Consider the following 19,844-nt stretch of genomic DNA (forward strand, 5'->3'; position numbering starts at 1 on the left):
TATGGCTTTCAGTAGGTGACAATATTGAAATGCTAGGTCAATCTGTCACATGAAAAATATTTAATTTAAAAGTTTTTTTTTTATTTTGCCCCCGCTTAATAAGAGAGGTAGCTTGACATATACAAACGGACAGACAGACACACAACAGTTAAATAGTACCAATCACATTTGGAGGACTCCTATCTGGTTCAAGTAGGAAATGTTTCTTCTGTGTATAAATAATCTGCTTAAATACAGTACACTGCTGTTAAAGGCGACTGTGCCATTATTTAACTGTTATAAATATCAGATCATGACTGAATTAACTTTTGCTTTAAAAAAAAAACAATTAGAAAACTACTGTTCTTGTCACAGTTTAGGAAAATATGCACTGCTGAATATTCAAGCTGCAGCTATGCTGGTGAAGAGAGATACAAAACTTTAAAAGAAAACCTTCAGTGTATTGGAAGAATAGAATCCTGCATAGGTCATGGAAGTTGTTGGAGGGAAAAATCCATTATGTGCTCACTTTTCCAGCGAAACACAACAAGGAGAAGGAACACCAGTGGGAGCCACAGATCACTTCACAAAACCTTTGTCACCAAGCACCATGCTTGTCTTGGTCTTCCCTTCTCACCACTATTCAGAGGGTTGTGGGCTTCACACAAAAAATCCACATGTATCACAACTGGTCCAAAAGGCTCACAAACAACACCCCCAAAGTACGGACAGAAGCACCCCAAGAATTAACCAATCACTTGTCTGCAGCCAGAAGCCCCGCCCCCGGGCAGAGCAGCGTTCTCCATTCCAGCCCTGGTAACAGTGACACACAAACTCTTCTCTCATTTTGTCCTCCTGCCAACGTCTCAGTTGCCCCCTCACCAGCACTCGGGTTTGGTTGCCCTCTGCTATTGTTTGGATCTGGAAGCTGTCAGGGCTGAGGTGCAAGTAGCTGTCCGAGTCCATCCTTCGGCGAATGCAGCGGCCGTGGCTGTTGCAGATCTTCTGGCTGCAAAGTTTGGTCGCCGCGGTCACATTGACAATATAAGGGCCTAAGGTGCTATTCAGGTAGTCCTGAATCTTTAAGCAGTTGGTCTGCGAAGGAAACAGTTATTATAAGAGTTAATAGAGAGCTACAAATGCCGGAGAAAGTCTGTGATGCAAAACTAAATAAATCTATTAGAAAATACTGGAATTTAATGGTATTGGGGACTTCCTTATTCCTATTTGACTAGCATAATGTCCTAATTGAGGCCGGGGTCCTGTGGAATTGAATATTTTATTTATTTATTTATTTATTTATAACCCACCCATCTGGCTGAGTTTCCCCAGCCACTCTGGGCGGCTCCCAATTGAATATTAAAAACAATACAGCATTAAATATTAAAAACTTCCCTAAACAGAACTGCCTTCAGATGTCTTTTAAAAGTAGGATAGTTGCTTATTTTCTTGACATCTGATGGGAGGGCATTCCACAGGGCAGGCGCCACTACCGAGAAGGTCCTCTGCCTGGTTCCCTGTAACCTCACTTCTCGCAATGAGGGAACCACCAGAAGGCCCTCAGCGCTGGATCTCAGTGTCCAGGCTGAATAATGGGGGTGGAGATGCTCCTTCAGGTATACAGGACCGAGGCCACAAAATCCTTGCAAAGGGGTTGATTCTGCCTTAAAATTGTTTTCTGCTGCTCCAGAGAAGCGGACACGGAGCCATGGATTCAAACTACAAGAAAGAAGATTCCACCTAAACATTAGGAAGAACTTCCTGACAGTGAGAGCTGTTCGGCAGTGGAATTTGCTACCAAGGAGTGTGGTGGAGTCTCCTTCTTTGGAGGTCTTTAAGCAGAGGCTTGACAGCCATCTGTCAGGAATGCTTTGATGGTGTTTCCTGCTTGGCAGGGGGTTGGACTGGATGGCCCTTGTGGTCTCTTCCAACTCTATGATTCTATTCCCTTAGCATCACATGGGAGGGTCTGTGACAGGAGAGGTTTTGTAGTTCATTCTGTAACTTAAATATAGCACCTGAACACTGGTTGCATACCAATGCCTAGGCCAAAAGTTCTCATGACACTGGCAAATCTTTATCAGGGGTGCAGCATTTCAGACTGTAGGAACAGGGATTTATTTTTTTTAATGCCCCTTGCATATCAGGAGCTAGGATGTCAAGGAAAAGACTAGTCTAGAAACCTCCCTGACATCTTTTTTTTAATAATGCAAGGAATTTGTGTATCTGCAGATGTGCATATAGAAGAGCAAATGTAGCAAGACTGATAAGCTCAACATTTCAGAATAAGCAGCAGTGTGTGAAGCTAGAACATTTTAAATACCCCATGGTACTCTCTGCTAGTCTTTTAAGTAGCAAGTATACAATGTAGAATCTCTGCTTTCTCCCTTTGCCCATCAACCTGATGCTGAACAATAAACAAGAGAGATGAAAGAAAAGAATGAATAAGAAAAGCAGCCTCAAGGGCTGCTATTGAAATTACCCGGTTGCGAGAATACTCTGCGTCTCCCCAGAGTACAATGCCGTGAGCCCCCATGGCTGCAGCCTGCCCAATGGTGTACACCAAGTCTGTCTAGAACAACAGAAACCAGCACACATTAATTTGCAAGTTTACGGTAAATACCCAAGCCGTTTCTGGGGGACATTGGGCACCAGAATATATTTGGTATAACATTTCTCATAGAACTCTTCCCCATACATACAAAGATCTAAGTCAGTTGGCTTATAAAGAAAGGAAGCTTCTACATGAGTTTATAAATCATGATGCTCAACTGAATAAATAACAGTTACGAATCTGGGTTTCTTTTTGTTTGACTTCTCGTTTCTGAAGCTTTTGGGACAAAGCTTTCTAGATACTGTTGGACTTCAGCTCCAGCCTGCATGGCCAGTGGTCAGTAGAATGAGAGTTGTAATCCAATAAGATTTGGAGGGCCCAGGTCCAGGTTAGCCACCCTGCTTCAGGACATTTACCAGTATTTCTCTTTGTTCAACCATGAGGGCTACAAACTTACAGGCAATTTGCACACTACTCGTAGGAAATCAAGCCCTCTAATGCATGTTTTCCAGAAGTGGTCAGTACAGGCAGCAAGGGTTGGGAAAGAATGGCCAAGAGTATTGGTAGCCAATCCCAGCTACCGGTATTTGCCAAAGCTTTAGCAAGGGTACCACATTCCACTATTGCCTTCTCTTTGGTACTGTCCCTATGGATAAGCGAGTTGCTGGCAACTTCTGGATCCCATCTCCTTTTGAATTAAAAGCAAAGACCATCAGGAACCTGACATTCGCTCGCAGTTTGGATATCCTCTATTCCTGCTGTAGTCCAGAACAAACACCCAAGCTGTGGATTGTGTCCAGTACTGCAATAATGGGACTCTGCTCAACGCAATAGGAAATCCTCTCATCCCCCTGCGCGTGCCCCCCCCCAATAAAATATGCTCTGGAAGGTCCTCTGGGTGGATTTTGAGGGTGCACAGGGGCTGCAGAGGAAAGGAGAAGGAAATTTGATTGAGCAAACAGAAGCCTGTTGCATGAACAGAATGGCACCACTGTATATAGCCCAATATGGCCACTGCTGATGCTCGAATGGCTATACAGGAATATCAGTCTCACTTGATGCAAATGACACTGCACACACAGTGTGAGACACGTGTGTGTGGAGCGTGAGTAGGAGTAAGTTTATTGTCAAACCATAAACCTAATCCATTTCGCTTTCTGTGCAACAGAAGCGGTTTTTGTTTTCTTGTGAAACATAGTAAAATTTGCAGTCCTGAAGAGATGGAATGGAATTTCCCAACATAGCTCGTGCGCACACACACGTTTTAAACATTTTTATGACTATTACACCACCATAGAAAATCAAGATTCCTAATGGACCTCTACTCCTGCCACAGGGCCCAGAATATTTGAGAATTGCTCACGCAGGCAGACTTAATTGGCTCGTAGTTGGAGGGGAAGAAAACCACGGAAAGCATGTCCAGTAAAGTGGTGTGAAATCTGAGTGCAGGTATTAAATGTTCAACATTAGTGCCATGTGTATCAGATTTAACAGCGTTATGTTGAGAAGGGATGTTCACATGCTGAAGGAAGAGTGTGTGTGTGAATGAATATTGGAAGTGTCATCTCTCCCAACTCCTTGTAATAGTTACATTTTTTTTAAAAAAAGGACGCCATTCATCGTGGAGTCACTTTAGATGAAGAGGGTATTGAAATGTTTGCAATAAATATTGTGTTTTAATCCAAACAAAATTAAGTCTCTCCCAATAGCCCTTTCACCCTCTATTTGGTTGCATCACCATGGCCAGGAGTGAAGTTCTGATAAACTCAGAAATCAACTAACACCTTATCTCTTTTCCATTCCTCTTTGCCACAAGGCTCCTTCCTTCACTGGCTACCATTGATCAAAAGCTCTAACTAAGACTCAGACTTGTTAGCAACCTCGCTCAGCAGTAAATCTACTGGGCCTCAAAGCATGGACACTACACACACACACACACACACACACACACACACTGTGCAATTTAGGAGCAAGGGTGGGGAAGAGGGCAAGTATCTCACCTGAGACAACTCCTTCATTGTGTAGGTGTAGAACGGCCTGGCATACACAAAGACAGGGAGGGAATGTTGAACAGAAGGCAGCTCCGCCACTCTCAGGGCTTCCCCCACTTTGGCCCACACAAACTTCTTCCCTTGCGTAGAGTTCCTCAGCGCCTCCTCCATGTAGATGGAAGGGTAGAGGGCTTTGCTGTTCTCCCAGAGCCAGATCAGCTCGTTGTTGCGCTGCACTTCCAGCGGAGGGCAGTGCCCTGTGAAGTTCTCAAAGCTATCCAAATAGTGGTAGTTGTAGCACTCTGGGAAGAGGTAGTAGCCCCACCAGCCCCTGGGGCGGAGAGAGCGGGCCAGCTGCAGGGTCTTAGACATGAATTCCTGGGCGGCCGTCTCAAATTCCCACTTAGCCTGCACTTCGGCCTGGGCATCCGACAAATGGCGATTCTTTTGCCTGACGAGCTGGACAGACATGTTCCGATAGACGCTTTTCTTGTCCCAGTTCCGGACCCACAGGGGCCTCCAGTTCTCCCAGTCTATCACGGAGAGGCCCGCAAAGGAGCTGGAGGGCATGGCTGCCGTCAGGTTGCTCTCCATCTGCTCCAAGTGCCTTGTCAGGCTGGCGTTCTGAGGGCAGCCGCCGTTGACGGCAGTGGGCGGCACCGTTGTGTTCAAGTAGTAGGGATACAAGCCCAGCTGGTCGTAGTAGAAGATTGTGATGTTGCCGCCCACAAAGGCTTCCTGGGCATTCGCCAGGATGCTGTAGGAGTCCAAGCTGAGGGGCACCCCATAGGCAGCCGAGCACCGTGCGGTTGGCGCATTCCAGGCCACCAGAAAGGGGCTCTCTTTGACAATGGGAGGCAAGGACGGCTTCAGGTTGGGAGATGCCACAGGCAGGTCTGGGAACAAGAGCAGAAGCAGCAGGAGGGCATGGCGGCTGAAGGGCTGGCACAGCCTCAAGGGTGTGGATGCCCACGTGGGTGGCCCGGCTGAGCACGAGGGCGCTGCGTCGCATGCAATGCTGCAGGAAAGACAGAAGAGGCCTGTCAAGAGTTACATGAGCATGATGCTTACTGGCCAGGTATTGTAAAACAAACCCAACCGTATGCCAATTTGGAACTTCGGTGAACAGCTAACAAATCAGTTTCCCCATGCAGCAATGTTTGGAATTTCCCAAGTGCATTTTGCTACTGCCGCGGGTCCAATTTGTGGGATAAGAAAAACCCAAAATGCTAAGGAAAGGGTTCATGCTCACAAGGGCTATAGAAATCTGTGTTGTCACACATCCGAGGCAGTTATTTCAGTTGGTACAGTTATGGCAGTCTTTTATGTGAGAGCAGCTGAACTTGTGCTGCTGTCTGTCTCAGACTTAGTCTGTAACAGTACGTGGTACCTCGGGTCAAGAACTTAATTCATTCTAGAGGTCTGTTCTTAACCTGAGGTACCACTTTAGCTAATGGGACCTCCCGCTGCCACCGCACCACCGCCATGTGATTTCTGTTCTCATCCTGAAGCAAAGTTCTTAACCCGAGGTACTAGTTCTTGGTTAGCGGAGTCTGTAACCTGAAGCGTCTGTAACCCGAGGTACCACTGTATTTATCTTAGACATGTAAGATGTATTAGCAATGTAAGTTAACACCTACCTGTGTTGTATATTTTAGTTTGCAAGTTGCAAGTACACTAAGTAAAAGTTATACGTTGTTTGAACTTTAAAAGAGCGTGTCTTGGATAGTTTTGGGGGAAAGCAAAGTGATTAAAGGGTCAAACGCCCCAGGCTCTCGTCCACATAACTCTGTAAATGGAAGTTTAATTCCCCCACAATTGCAGGCCCAATTGAAGAAATCTACATGGAGATTTCTGGGCACCAGGTTGGCAGGTGACATCTCCATCATGCCAACTAACTTGTGTGCAGCAAAAGACAAGCCTCTTGTCCTTCTGTGCTGCTGCACGAACCATGAACCCTTTGCTGGTCATCTTAGTCCTCCATCATCCCAGCAAGGAAAGTCAGTGCAGATATATTTGACTGTGTAGCAGCATTTCCATATGCCACCCAAATGGAACTCACAGATCACAGTTTAAAAACTTCTGCCTTGGTCCATAGTTAATACCATTTCCATTTCCCCTGTGTGTGTTTCTCCTTCTGACATACTGGGACAAATGAACTGTTGTAAGAGCAAGCTACTGTCAAGCAAAGTAGCTGAGATCATAGAATCGTAGAACTGTAGCATTGGAAGGGTCATATAGAGTCCAGCCCCCTGGCAAACAGACAACCGTAACCTAAGTTTAAGGTGCCATTTGGCGCAACTGAGTTTCTAACACTGCACAGAGTGTGACTGCTCCCCAGTCATCCCAAGGCCGATCCATTAGGGCAAGAGGGGCACTGCCCCACCACGCTTAGCCACTGCTTGCCTCCTTATTTGCAAACAGTCTAGTGGTTGACACTGGCTGCCAGCAACCTCCTTGCTCTTAGAACCCAGACAGAGGAGGATGGAGCAAAATTAGAATTAGTTTGCTCAGCCTCCTGTTGGCCACCCTGCCTCCTGCCTCATTAACTAGTGCTATATATGCAAAGCCTTCTTTACCATAGATGTTTCCATCCGATAGCCATGTTACAATCATAGAACTGTAGAGTTTGGAAGGCAGTGAATGCAAACCTCCAAGGAAGGAGAGCCTGGCCACCCCTCATGGGAGTCTGTTCCACTGTCAAACAGCTCTTGCTGTCAGAAGGCTCTTCCTTACACTTGTGAGCATCACAGAGCCTCTGAAGACTCCAGCTGCAAAAAGCACAAATGAAACCATGCACCTCCCCTTGTTTTTGTCTGACATCCCAGGGTCAGGGGTCAAAAGCAGACTGGGTAGGAAAAGGACAAGTGGTGGCGAGCTCAGGACAAGGGGTGAGTGGTGGCTTTTTAAGGGCTCCATTCTCTCCACATCAGGCCTGAAAGGAAAGCTGCCTTTTTGTTAATTGCCACGGCTGCAAAAGGCTTCCCTCCAGCTAATTTGCAGAGTAATTCAATTTGCAGCATACATGAGGGAGGGAAGGAGAGCTGCTGCTGCTACTCCTTAGAGGCCACCCGGCTGCAGGGTCACAAATCTGCTCCCAGTGCTATTTACTCAAGTGTGGGGGAAACGGTGGCCTCGCTTTGCTGTGTCGGTATAGCCTTGTCTGTTTTGTCATTAGCAGTTTTCTCCATTTAAAACGGGGGTGGGGAACCTGCATTGGCAGACTCCAGCTCCCATCAGCCCCAGCCAGCATGGCTAGTGGCCAGGGATAATGGGAGCTTGAGTCCAAAAACCAGCATTGGAGTCCGACCTAGAGCGCCACAGGTTCCCTAGCCCAGTTTATAATTTAATCCATTGATTTGTTTTTGTTTTAAAACAAAACCCTGATGCTCCAATTCCATGTTTTTATAAAATAGCATGGATATACATTCTGAATCGAAGGCCCCAGAAGCTCCAGTTTGTTGTTGGCACGTTCAGGGTGCTCCCTTCCCCCCCCCCTTCCACTGCAAGCGTCTCGTTCTCCCCTTCTCATGCTCCCCAGCTCAGTGAGGCCAATTCCACCAGGAACTGAGCAGTCACATTAACCTCATTCTGCATAGGCCACAGAGCAGACATCTGATGATTACAGCTTTCAATCATTGCTGACCTGCATTAAAGCCTAGTATTTCCCTGGAGGTGAAGCGCTTCTTAGTCAAATGCATTACCCACTAATGTCCAGAAACACTCAGAGAACCTTGTATAACATGGCAGGGTAGAAGTAGCGTGGAAGCCAGATCGGGGCGAGGAAAGAAGTGCCTCCGTGTGAGCTTTTCCGGAGCAGGGAATCAGAGGCTTACTGAGGGGCTGGGGGGCAGTGGCGCAGAATATCAACCAGAATGAAGGCTAGAAAGAGGCCTCTGGGTGGGTAGGAGCCAGCGGAGCACGCCCAGCCTGAAACTCTGCACATGGGCAGAGGATGGAGGGAGGGAGGCTGGGCAAGTGGCACAGAGAAATCAAAGGCAGTGGTGGTGGTGGTAACACTGCTGTACAGGGAGATCCCGCCTGACTGCTGAGCTAGCCATGTGGCCACTCATCATCCCTGAGTGCTACTCCACAGGGTTGTTGTAAAGGAAGAGGAAAGGCAGGATGAAAAGTCTAGGGTGGTGCCATAGTGCCTGGAAGGAAAAATCAAAATCTTCTTTTCCTCTTCCTGTCTCCTCCCTATTTATTCTTCCCATAATCTCCAGCAGATCTTCCATCCAGACCTGAAAAGGTGTATTTGCATATTTAGAAGGGGAAATGCCAAAAAAGCAATCACAATGGGAGTTTAGTGGCTTTTTCAGAGAAGATGACCAGAAAATACGAAGCAACAGCCAAACCACCAATTAACTTACTTGGGGAGCAGGGTGCCTGTAAATGGGCCTTCCTTTTTCCTGCTTCTGTCTGTGGTTTTGATCTCCCAGATAAATCCTATAAGCCACTCAGCATCTCTCCAGCCCCTGGATCTACAGTGAAATCAACAAAAATCACAAGCTCGCAGCAGCGCCAACATGGTGTGCCATGCTGCCCTTTGTTGAAGGACAGCAGCACCACTTTCACCAAGCAACCCAGGAGCAGAATAAGCTTTTACCCCAGGCTGTAAAGGAGAAGTTGCTTTTATCTGAACCCAAGCTTCAGAAGCACTAACTAGACCTCCAGGGAAGATTAAATGGCAACACTGGATACAGAGCTAAGATTTCCTTCTGGAGAGTCACGGCTCTCAGTGCAGCAGATTGTATGGCGGAGTTTGTTCCCAAAAGAAAGACTTTCCCCCTCCTCTCTAAGTAGTGGGGATGCAGAACAAACTATAATTAAATACTACCTAGCCTTCGGTCTCAGTGGCATAGCAATTCACACACTTGACTCCCAAGACATAATTTACATCTCAGGAGTGTTCCTAAACAGTGAGTAAAAATCTATCAGAGGGATCTACTCCAGGGAAGCCTTGAAAACAGCATTTGTATACTTGCCAGCTAGTTTCTTCTCCTCATTGGGGTAGCGTGTGTGATTCACATCCCATGCACCAAATTTATTTAATAATGCACTAATATTTAATTATAGTGCTTTCCCCCCCTGAAATGTTCAAAGTGCTTCTCATGTATCTCAGTAATCCTTACAGCGCCCCTGTAAGTGCTGGCATTATTATCCCCATTTCACAGATTGAAAGCGAAGACCGAGAGGAGGGCATGCCTAAGGCCACCCAGTCAGCTCAGAGATTAAGGAGATTTCCTGCTCGTAATTCATGCTCTTTATTAATGTAGATGCTAGCTCATTTAAGTTCTGAGAAGGCTGCTGGAAGGATACCAGGCAACTTTGTGGCAGAGCGATAAATAGTATAACATGGTGCTCCCTAGTGCAGTGTTTTTCAACCACTGTTCCGCGGCACACTAGTGTGCCGCGAGATGTTGCCTGGTGTGCCATGGGAAAATTACTTTATATATAGTCAATATAGGCACAGAGTTAATTTTTTTAACGTTTTCTAATGGTGGTGTGCCTCGTGATTTTTTTCATGAAACAAGTGTGCCTTTGCCCAAAAAAGGTTGAAAAACACTGCCCTAGTGTGCCAATGCATACATATGCATGTTCACATGTCTTACACGGGTAAACAGTTATTCGGGGGAGGGGACGGATTTGTGATGCTACTCTTGGGATCTTTACTGGAGAGGGCAGATAGAATTGCATTTGTTTGATAACCTGGCATAATTAAGGGGATTTTTTTTTTTTTTAACACAGACCAATCTTAGCGTGCTTGTTCCAGAGAGCCAGCAATAACCACACAGCTGCGTAGTTGTGATATTTATTTGTAAACCGATAGAGGTTTAAATGATAATATGACAATATTAATGAGTTAAAAGCAGCATCGCGGCTTGAAATGCCACTGCAGAAACATGCCAAAAGGAAAGGATTGATAATGCCTCCACTGCCAAGGCCATCACCTCTTCCTGGATCACTCAATTCCTGTTGAAGAAATGGATCATGGAAGAGACTAGAGGCAGAGAGCCACCTGCCATGTAATTGCAAGGCAAAGATAAGACTTTGCTACAGGAAAGTGAAAGAACCAGAAAAGGGAGTCAGGGGGGTTCACATGCATAGTACTGTAGTACTTTCCCTGTCTTGTAAGAGCCAGATTATTTGTGTACTTCCAAGGTGGAACCTACACACATATAAAAAATGCTGTGAAAATGCTTTAAAAACAACACCACGTTTTGAAAAATACATTGAATTTGGCATAGCTCATGGTCACCATCTTGTGTCACATTTGTATATTGCACTTGACAACATATTTAAAACATCTTATTTGCAGCTGTATAGCTGAGTCCCAAGTCTTATCTGGAGTTGACGGGAATTGAACCGGAGACCTTCAGCAAAGAAAGCAGATGTTCCACCCCTGAGCCATGGCCCCTTCTCTGTGTGCAGTTACAAGAGCAGCCAGAAGGATTTGCTCCCAGTGCAAGAGAAGTGGCGCCCATGGGAACACTTTTCTGGGACTAACAGCAGACTGGGGGAGAGGAAGAACCTGCATTGGGATCACAGAACTGTAGATGGTGGTCATGGATAGAGCCCACCATGCTGCAATCCTGATGAGTCCCCCACACCACCTGCTTTAAGGTTTTGCACAAACGTGCACCTTCAAGTGACAGTTACAGCATCATGTGCACTTCCGTCTCGAGGGGAAAGTTCTCATGCCAATCATCGTTAATTATAAAATTGCTATTCTACGGAACGTGCATAGGGCTGTGCCAAAACCATTGTTGCAAGAGTCTACAGTGAAGTCATCCCTAAATCCCGGCCTGTACCAACTCTCCCCTTTCAAACAAATTAATGAGAAAATTTATTGTGAGACAAATAAGAGGCCTTGTGATGGAATGGCAGTTGTGTTACTGGCGCCATAGCAGCAAACCAGCCTTTTGTGCTAATGTAACTTTCTGGGCCAAGTTTACAATTGCAACACAAACCTACAGGTTGTCATAATAATGGCTCTGCCACAATGGCCATTAACTATTCCAGCCAATTCTGTGTTGGTCCACTGACCCTCAGGGGCCTCGTGTTGAGGCACTTAGTTCTGATGGCTGTTAAATGGATCCCATACAATGATATATAGGAGGGTGTGTGTTCAGCATCAGTTGCTCTTTAGAGAATGGTAGCATCAGTGCTCTTGGGGCAGCTATCGATTCTTTAAGCTGTAAATCCAGGTGGAGTTTCTGGAGAAACTATGACAGATATAGAAGACTTGCCTCCCACATGATCCCATTTTCCATAAAGCTCTTAGCTCATCGGGCATTGCCCTCAGCCATCCTTTAAAAAGAATTAATATTGCATTTGTGCCTGAAAATACGAGAGCATCATGCTGAAGACTAGGTAACAGTAAGTATTCTCAGGTGTACAATACAGAAAAAATGTTAACATATGAATGGTATGAAAACTTTGCGAAGAAACTTTTTTAAGAAAAAGGAAAACAAACCCCCTGTGCTAGGATAGCATCCTGCCTGCCAGATGAGTGCTTTGAAATAAAGAATAAATTAGGACATGATCCAGCAAAGGTTAAGGACTCGTGCAACAGAGCAGGATCACTGGTGTAAAGCAAAGAATAAAGGAAAAAACAAGATACATTTGATGCCTTTGAAAACATTTTGCTTTCTTCCCCAGTTTACTCCTCTCACCACCATCACATTCTATTTATTCTTCACACATTTCCAGCCTTTTCTGGGCTTGGAAGAATATAAATAACAAACATTCAATTATCAATGTTTTAAGGGGTGCATTGAATTCCATGACAGTGGTGGGGGGGCACACTTAAGTAATGCTAAGCATCTCCATGTCTGTAAATGAGGGTCCCATGAAGTTTGCGTTTTAATTTCATATATTCTGGTCTCCCTCTGAAGTAAAAGGCAGAGAAATTAACACTACAAAACAGGAATTTACTCAGAACAATGCTACAGTTTAAACATTTAAAGCTGCTTTTAAAAACTAGAGCTGTTTACCAGGAGGACACAAGTCAGGCCTGTGTGTGTGTGTGTGTGTACGCACACGTAAGAATTATTCTCCCTCGTTCTTATGCATTTCATGGCAAATAAGAGGCAGGCTATCTTACCTCAGTCACTTAACAATTGCATTTCAAAGGGAAGGAAGTCACATAAAAACCCAGAAGCTCTACAAACTACAATTATCCAATAAATAAGCAGCAGGACGAGCCACAGAAAGTGAGCTATAGATTCTCTTTCCTGGATGTTCCAACATTAGACTATAGGAGTAGAGGGAAAGTACAGATATACTTTAAAAGCAAGGAAGCAGCAGTTTTCCAAAGGCTTCAGATATCCTGGCTGCTTGCATCAGAAGCAGAAAGCTTCAGTTCTAAGCCGCCAAGCTCCTTTCCCCAATGCCCTCCGTGTCTTCATTCCATCAGCCACTTTTACGAATGAAGAGAAATGGGAACCCACTCTGATTTTAAAAGGCAGGCTTTCAGAAGACTGAAGGGAAGCCTGTGGGAAACTCGCATCTCTGCAATTCATTACTTCAACACCCCTCCCCCCCCCCGCTCTTTCCATGTGAGCGGTTGGATTAAAGATGAGGTTCTGGCTGCTGTTAGCTCTGACAGGTGAATTTCCAGCTCAGCCCTAATGGATTCCCCCCCTCTTTTCCAAAGAACAATACAAAAACAGCTGCTCAGCCAAACAAAATAAACACGTGGGGAGGGGGGGAAAGGGGGCACCTACCTGAAGAGTTTTGCAGCCATGGGACCGAGCCACTCCCTCCACCTCCTCCTTCCTGGCTGCCACCCTGGCCCCTCCAGTGCTCTGTCTCCCTCTTAAGAGTCAGGCTCAGACCTGGAAGATGAGGGGCACCTGCTAAGCCAGCTCCCTCAGTGGGTCCCCTCTGGCTAGGACCAAGCCCTATATTTTCCTCAGGGTGCCTCAGCGCCTCTCGCCTGCATCCCTGCCAGATGCATTTGCACATCAGTTTTGTGCTCAGAGACACCCAGGAGGTGGTTCCCTAGACCAAGGGACCAGGAAGGGAGGGGAACAACTACCTGTGGCCGCTCTCCCCCTGCATCTGAAGTGGTACAGCCCATGTCTGTGTGTGCTCTGTGGACAGCTGTGTTTATTGTGAGCACCTCCTCCAGGCTAACCTCGTGCTCGAGTGCGGTCGGTGTGTGCTCATTCAGTCAAACAGAAAGCTCGCCTGCGCTCGACCCCGTAAGAAAGGATGGGCGGCGGCGGCGGCGGCAGCAGCCACTTTTGTCCTGTCTTCACAGCCTCTCTGAGCAGACGGCAGCAATCTTGCCCTTTGTAGCTCCGTGGTTTTTTCTTTGCTCCGATGCATTTTATAACCCCAAAGCAGCTGTGATGTGCAAAGGGACCCGGCGGGCTGCCAAGAGAGAGACGGTCGCTCAAAAGTTCCAAATCGAATAGGCTGCGCTTGCCAGTTCGGAACAGAAGTGCTAGGTGGCGTATTAACTTGCAAACTTTGGAGAGGGTGGCAACAGACAGGGATGTCCTAAGGCATTTGGAGCCTGAAGCAACTACAAAATCACACACACACACACACACACACACCCTGCCAGAGAAGGAGGGGTGAGTGGAAATCTACCTCAGAAACCACGGAGACAGGAATAAAGATCTACATCGGGATCTGCTGTCCCTGCGAGTACTGCCACCCGAGGCGATTGCTTCACTTTGCCTCATGTGGGCCAGCTCTGACAACAGGTCTGAGACTGTTAAATCTCCGGATTGGTTAAGATAAGAATTGGAATGTATGTTTTTTAAAGGGAAATCTTTGTCTAGAATTTATGAGCCCAAACAATCTTACCCTGACTCTTCTGCTACTGCAGGGCAACGAGATTGTCTTGGGAATGTGTCAGACAGTCTTTTATAGGTTGCCTCTCCAGAAGCAGTAGATCATTCATAGGATGGTCCCAAAAGGAGGAATATTCTGGAGGTGGATTCTCTCGGAGCTACTGGACATGTTAGGATTACGTAACCAGAGAGGGCTGCCGTCTTCATGCCCTACTTGTGGGATCCCTAGTAGTATCTGGTTGGCCACTGTGCAAAATAGGACGCAGGACTAGATCAAATTGTCTGACTTAGCAGGGCTCTTCTCAGGTACACCTTAAACACAGGTGCATAGCAAGAAAGGCTACTGAATCAGCTCTAGAAAGCCAAGGTATAGATTTTTAAGTGTTGGCCCTGGTGAGGTGGGAGTGAGGGAGAAGACCCCGCTGCTTCAGGGAGCAAAATGTCCCAGGCTGGCACCAAAAACTAACTACAACCCCACATTTATATTGCTTTCTGACCCTGGGAGCTACATAAATGGAATGTCTTTCCAGAGTTCAGTTTCAAAACTGCCTCCATGCCTTAGTATTTCTGGGAGGACCAAATGGTGCAGAGTGGGAATCAAGCCCAAACCTTCCAACGAATTTCAAGTAGGCAACTGAAGCAAAAGTGGCAGGAAACAATGGCCAGATATTTCACAACTGGCCGTCTGGATCAGAGAAACGGCGTTTTGGACTAAAGGCTTCCTTAGCCCATTGCCAGTCCCCTGAGGCATCAGGTGCCATCTGGTTGGGGGGAAAGAACAGCGCAGCGTAGAGGAAGAGGAGTGGTCAAACAGCTCTGCCAGACATTCCCAGCACATGTCATGGTGCTATACTCCATCAGTGGCGAATCATAATAGTTTGCTCCACCACAACAGGAAGAACGGCGCATCCCCCCCCCCCCGCAGTGGTGCCTGTTGGGCAAGAGACTTTGGGGCACAAATCCAGGGCCTCCCCCCCAAAAAAGCACACAGAGCGTAGGACTGGCTTAGGACATTCTGAAGTAATACACATTACCATAGCAAAGTAATACAAAAAAATACAATGCATAAAAACCCTCAGTGAGAACAACAGCTATTTTATATGGTTTTCATTTATGTCTTTTATGTATTATACCTTTATTGTATATTTCTTTGGGGCTAAAAGGTGGTTTATCAATACACCATACCATACTATTTACAGAGGGGGTGAGTGGAAGACAATAGAGTCCAGAGGCTAAAGTTACCCAACTGCTCTGCTGCCTCTCTTCAAGGCACAACAGTGTCATCCCTTCTCAAAAATCAACCCAAAGCATGAATGAATACATTATGACAGCATTTTAGTCTACCTTGCTTCACTGGTGGTTACACACAGAGGAAATTGGTGAAACAAACACCACCAGGCTGGGAGAAAGACTGACTGAGCAAATAGTTGAGCATAGGCATGCTTCTCTAAACCTCCTTAAAATATTGGGTCTCCCCCACCCCCTTTCCCCCCCTCAGTTTAATATTCTCTTGTTACACAGGTTGCATGTCAGTGTTTGTTTCCAGAATGGCTGATTTTTCTACAATCTGTCATGTTGGCGCAAGGAAGGATAGCCCACATCTCGGCTAGTGATCAGGGCCAGCCCATGACATTTTGCTGCCTGAGGTGAAGCAACAAATGGAAACCACTCCCCACTGGTCAAGGTTCACATCACCAAAGAGGGGCCAAGTTATTTTGGCACCTGAGGCAGAGAATCCCACAAGTGCCTCTCAACCTCCTTGGCAGTAAAAATGCAGTCGTAATAAATTAAATAGCTGACAATTTGCTGCCGCTTTCCTCTGCCTAATGGTAGGGCCAGGCCCGTTAGGCATCAGTATTTGTGTGCCGCTTCAGTAGAAATGTAAAAGGGTGAGTTCCTTATGCTTAAACAGTGAATGTGTGCCTGGTGTGCCTATTCTCCAAAAGCATGCATATAAATCCTTGTGCGGTGGTGGTGGTTTGGTGTATGCGTGCAATTGTTCAAATTTACTCTTTAATTAAAAACCCAAGCTTGCAACTCCAGCAGATGTAGGAGAAATAGGAAGTGGTCTGTTCTGGAACGGCAAGTAACAAAACAAAGCAAGCGTGACAAAAGTGTGTGGGTGCGGACCCAGGCGTAGGCATAACTGAAACAACACTTCAGTGATGTGTCCTGCTCAGTTTGCTAGTCCCAAAGGATATCTAGCATATGAGAGAATTGGAGAAACCTGACCCAAACAGCTTCTTGGTCATTCTGATCAGAAAACAAGGAGTCACGCCCAAAGAAGAATCAGAAGAGGTTGCAACATGGCGAATCAAGCGAGTTATTAAAATGAGTGCGCAAGGACAGAAAAATCTGCACTTTGGACCAGCTCTTTTCCTGAACTGTATTAAGAAATTTAGGGCCAAGACTGTAACACAGAAACAGTTAGGTTGGTGAGGCTGATTGGTTTAAACCAGCTAATTAATACTAACAAGTTGGAAGATTCACTACAGATGTATGGGGAGGCACACTTTAAGTTGCCAATTCTACATATGATAAGGCTCCTGTATCTGTTAACTGTTGTGTACAAAGGAGAACTTTGACAGATGTAATTTCTCTTACCTTAACTATGGCAGAAAAGCCAGGCCTGCTATAAACTCCCTCCCATGCGACTATTAAATGGCAAAGAACCCCTGTCTCGTGTGAGATCTGTCAACGTTTTACATTCCTGTTGTCTTCCTGTAGTTCTCGCAGTTATCAGTGCAGATGGCTTGACTGTCACAAATACTGGCGAGCGACAGGCAGACATCTGGAGGCTAGCAAGTGTTGCTGCCAACCCCAAAGTCTTTCATTTCACCAAACAGTTTCCCCTGGTCCTCAGCTGTCGAGACTCAGGCTAAAGGGCTGGTGATGATTTGGCTCTGCTGGGAAGGTGCTCATTCCAAAGATTTGCCTCCAAAAGCAGCTCTTGAATATGCTGGGTTAAATGAGAATCCCCATGAACCGTTGGGAATTGCAATTTCCCGAAGCATACGGTATACAGCCCCATCCCACCTGCTGTGGTTCGTTTCACAATCCAGCAAGATCGAAACGGTAGCTATTTGGTTTTTCCCCTCGGGTACCCGATTTGCTCGAGGTTCTCGTGAAGCAAAACAGACTTCAAAACATTTTCGACAGCGGAAGACGCGGGAGTTGGGGAGAGAAGGCATGGACAAGTTCAGCAGAGGCAGTTTGAAGCCGCAAGAATCCAAGAACTACTTCAGGGCTGCTGCTGCTACTTTTCCTCCAATGGAATAAAAAAGGGGGGGGGGAATAGCGCCACTATCCCCTTTTAAAAACACAGTGGAAAATTCCACCTGCTATACAAACAGTATGATTAATTTAGCTAATGGATTGTGATAATATTTAGTGTTTATGTTACATTTTGGAGCAGTCTAAACACTTCACATAAATTTGCTCCATTATTCCTCCAACCTACCTGTAAGGTAGGTTTGCAGCATCCCTGTATTGTGGACCGTGCTTTCCCCAAGGCTTGGCACATCATTAGCGGTCGTAGTGCAATTTGAATCAGGGAGCTTAGATGTAACTCAGTACGCTTAGCTTTACAAAGAGTAGGCAAAAGGGCCAGAGTTCAGGGACAGAGGCTCATGTATTGGGTGCTGAATGCCCCAGGTTCACTCCATTGACAAGTCTCAGGTAGGAAGGCTAGAAAAGAAATTCAACTGCAGCCCTGGTCAGGGGTGGGTAGAACATAGGTTGGGATTGACTGGGTGGTTCGCAGTAGGATTGGCAAGTAAGAATGTAAGAAGGCCAGCCTTCTGTTCTCATAGTAACCCATCCAGATACAAAAAGCCTACACATCAGGTCATGAATGCTATAGGCCCCCTCTCCCCCTCTCGTTCTCCATTATTCAGAGGCATATAGACAGTGATAAGGTGAGCCAATATTTAACCACCGTAACTTGTACTGCGTGGTAGATTAATCCTCCATTAATTTGTTTTAAACCAAGTTGGTGGCCATCACTACATCTTGTGGTAGCAAATTCAAGGAGGGCGTCAAGGGCTTCTGTTGCCGGATGGTTTCACAACAGCAGGAACAAAATGGCTTCCTCTCCCCACTCCCACTCCCCAATTAGGTTGCTGACATCAGACTTGAGGAGGAGGAGGAGGAGTTTGGATGTGATATCCCACTTTATGGGGAGCCAGTGTGGTGTAGTGGTTAAGAACGGTAGACTCATAATCTGGGGAACCGGGTTCGTGTCTCCGCTCCTCCACATGCAGCTGCTGGGTGACCTTGGGCCAGTCACACTTCTTTGAAGTCTCTCAGCCCCACTCACCTCACAGAGTGTTTGTTGTGGGGGAGGAAGGGAAAGGAGAATGTTAGCCGCTTTGAGACTCCTTCGGGTAGTGATAAAGCGGGATATCAAGTCCAAACTCTTCTTATCACTAATGTAGTTTATCACGAAGGAGTCTCAAAGCGGTTCACATTCTCCTTTCCCTTCCTCCCCCACAAGAAACACTCTGTGAAGTGAGTGGGGCTGAGAGACTTCAAAGGAGTGTTTGTTGTGGGGGAGGAAGGGAAAGGAGAATGTGAGCCGCTTTGAGACTCCTTCGGGTAGTGAAAAGCGGGATATCAAATCCAAACTCTTCTTATCACTAATGTAGTTTATCACGAAGGAGTCTCAAAGCAGTTCACATTCTCCTTTCCCTTCCTCCCCCACAAGAAACACTCTGTGAAGTGAGTGGGGCTGAGAGACTTCAAAGAAGTGTGACTAGCCCAAGGTCACCCAGCAGCTGCACGTGGAGGAGCGGAGACACGAACCTGGTTCATCGAGTCTACTGCTCTTAACCACTACACCACACTGGTGGAGGGGCAGGAGTGGGTTTTTGTGTGAATTTGTGCGCTCGCCTCTGCTCTTAAGGCCACATTTCGTGCCTGAGCATATGCTCAGAAACATTCTGCTCCTTAATTCCAAGTGCAAGTCGTGCCATTCCCCCCTCCTTCCTCGATACACTGCTTTGCACCCAATTAGTGGACCTCAGGGCTTTGGCCGATGGACCAACAGTCTGACAGTATAAGATGATTTCTTACGTTTCACCAGCTCTCAGTGATAAAAACTGCCTTAACTGAATCCTTGGCATCCCAAAGGAATCCCAGGCAAATGCACTCAACTATATTTGATCCAAAACTATTCCTCATTTAAATTTGCCCAGATGTGCATTCGTTATTTATTTATAGCTTCATCAGAACAAAAGCAATTCCCTTTGATTAACTTGGCACGCATATAATGTGTTGTTCAGCGGCAGGAATACCCCCTACAGCTTTTTCATTAACATGTACCAAGCGGAGAGGAGCTGGTGCTTGATAGATTTTTGCACTGACATGCAGGTTACCACTTGAAAACTGTAATGTTAACATTTGACCCATACCCAGTGCTGGCAGCTGAGCAATTCCTCCCCATTCAGGTACCCACCATCTTGAAATATCGTTTCAGTAAAGCCAAAGGAGGTTCTAGCCTGGTGGTTC

General features: G+C 46.2%; 1 protein-coding gene across 2 annotated transcripts in view; it reads right to left on the reverse strand.

The window, feature by feature from the left end:
- Positions 1-255: 255 nt before the first annotated feature.
- Positions 256-19,844, reverse strand: part of LOC117041675 (hyaluronidase-4-like) — a 28,342-nt gene continuing 8,753 nt past the window's right edge. Inside the window, exons 2-5 of one of the 2 annotated variants that reach the window (XM_033140679.1) lie at positions 8,898-9,008; positions 4,534-5,542; positions 2,462-2,551; positions 256-1,074 (exon numbers count right to left, since the gene is read on the reverse strand). In XM_033140679.1, the coding sequence (XP_032996570.1) occupies positions 682-1,074; positions 2,462-2,551; positions 4,534-5,542; positions 8,898-9,008 (1,603 nt within the window). In that variant the 3' untranslated portion in view covers positions 256-681. Of the gene's footprint in view, positions 1,075-2,461; positions 2,552-4,533; positions 5,543-8,897; positions 9,009-13,256; positions 13,449-19,844 lie in introns of those variants that run through there. The other variant, XM_033140680.1, reaches the window with a different exon arrangement.

This window comes from Lacerta agilis, chromosome 2 (assembly GCF_009819535.1).
Source record: "Lacerta agilis isolate rLacAgi1 chromosome 2, rLacAgi1.pri, whole genome shotgun sequence".
Lineage (NCBI taxonomy): Eukaryota > Metazoa > Chordata > Lepidosauria > Squamata > Lacertidae > Lacerta > Lacerta agilis.